Source organism: Mus caroli, chromosome 11 (genome assembly GCF_900094665.2).
Source record: "Mus caroli chromosome 11, CAROLI_EIJ_v1.1, whole genome shotgun sequence".
NCBI classification, from domain to species: Eukaryota; Metazoa; Chordata; class Mammalia; order Rodentia; family Muridae; genus Mus; species Mus caroli.
Genome location: NC_034580.1, coordinates 26,312,231 through 26,313,244, shown reverse-complemented (window position 1 = coordinate 26,313,244; position 1,014 = coordinate 26,312,231). Strand labels below are relative to the sequence as shown.

The 1,014-nt window shown below is 43.0% G+C and overlaps 1 protein-coding gene across 1 annotated transcript in view; it reads left to right on the top strand.

The window, feature by feature from the left end:
• The first annotated feature begins 206 nt into the window (after positions 1 to 206).
• Positions 207 to 1,014, top strand: part of LOC115032323 — a 7,518-nt gene continuing 6,710 nt past the window's right edge. The window contains exon 1 of the mRNA XM_029483232.1: positions 207 to 515. Coding sequence (XP_029339092.1) covers positions 207 to 515 — 309 coding nt within the window. The remainder of the gene's footprint in view (positions 516 to 1,014) is intronic.

The window sequence follows — 1,014 nt, the reverse complement described above, 5'->3', positions numbered from 1 at the left end:
AGGGTTTGAAGAACAACTGTTAGAAAACGTTTAGATCAGATAGATTCATGCTTCCCATTGCTTCAAGAAGAAAGAACTTTGGATAAGAAAACCTGGGGAAAAAATTGGAGAAGCTCTGAGAACCACCCAGGCAGATTCTATCACCCTCTGCCTCTGGGCACTTATAATAGATGCTATTGATGAAGAAACCTCACAGGCATTAGTTAATGCCCAGGGAGAGCTTGGAGAACTTCAGGAAGAATGCCTGTCAGAGAAGGCTTTCCCAGAAAAAAGGCTCTCTTGACCCTAAATTAGAAAAGTACAGAGACACTAATGATGAGCTAGCTTCGGAGGGAGAAGCTCATTTAGAAAAAGAGGCTGCCAAATATTATGATGGGATTGGCTTCCTTGCACACCTTCTGCTCCACCTAGGGCCTTTACTGAAGGAGATGCTGCAGATGGATATGCAAGTACATAAACTAGAGTTGGAAATTAAGCTGCAGAAATTGACTAATGAGCTACAGGATCTAACAAAGGTATCAAGTGCAGGAAAGAGCAGGGATTTGGAGATACAATAATCAATACTAGAAAGATCAGTGAATCAAGCTCTAGGGAAAGGGCAGGATACATCTGACATGCTAGTTTTCCCTGTAGTTGAGATAATTGACCAGCAGTCAGACAATAGCAGACTTTGGAGTTCAAGGATGATAAAAGAATTAAAAATATCTGTGGCACAGTGTGGACCTACAGCTCCCTTTATACAAGCTTTGTTCGACACTGTGACAGAGATAAATTTAACCCTCCAAGATTGGAAGACTCTTTGTAAGGCTACTTTGTCAGGATGAGATTACTCACTTTTGGAGTTGTAAATGGTATGAAGCTATTAAGAGAACTGCCACGGGGCTGGTGAGATGGCTCAGTGGGTAAGAGCACCCAACTGCTCTTCCAAAGGTCCAGAGTTCAAATCCCAGCAACCACATGGTGGCTCACAACCATCCGTAACAAGATCTGGCGCCCTCTTCTGGAGTGTCTGAA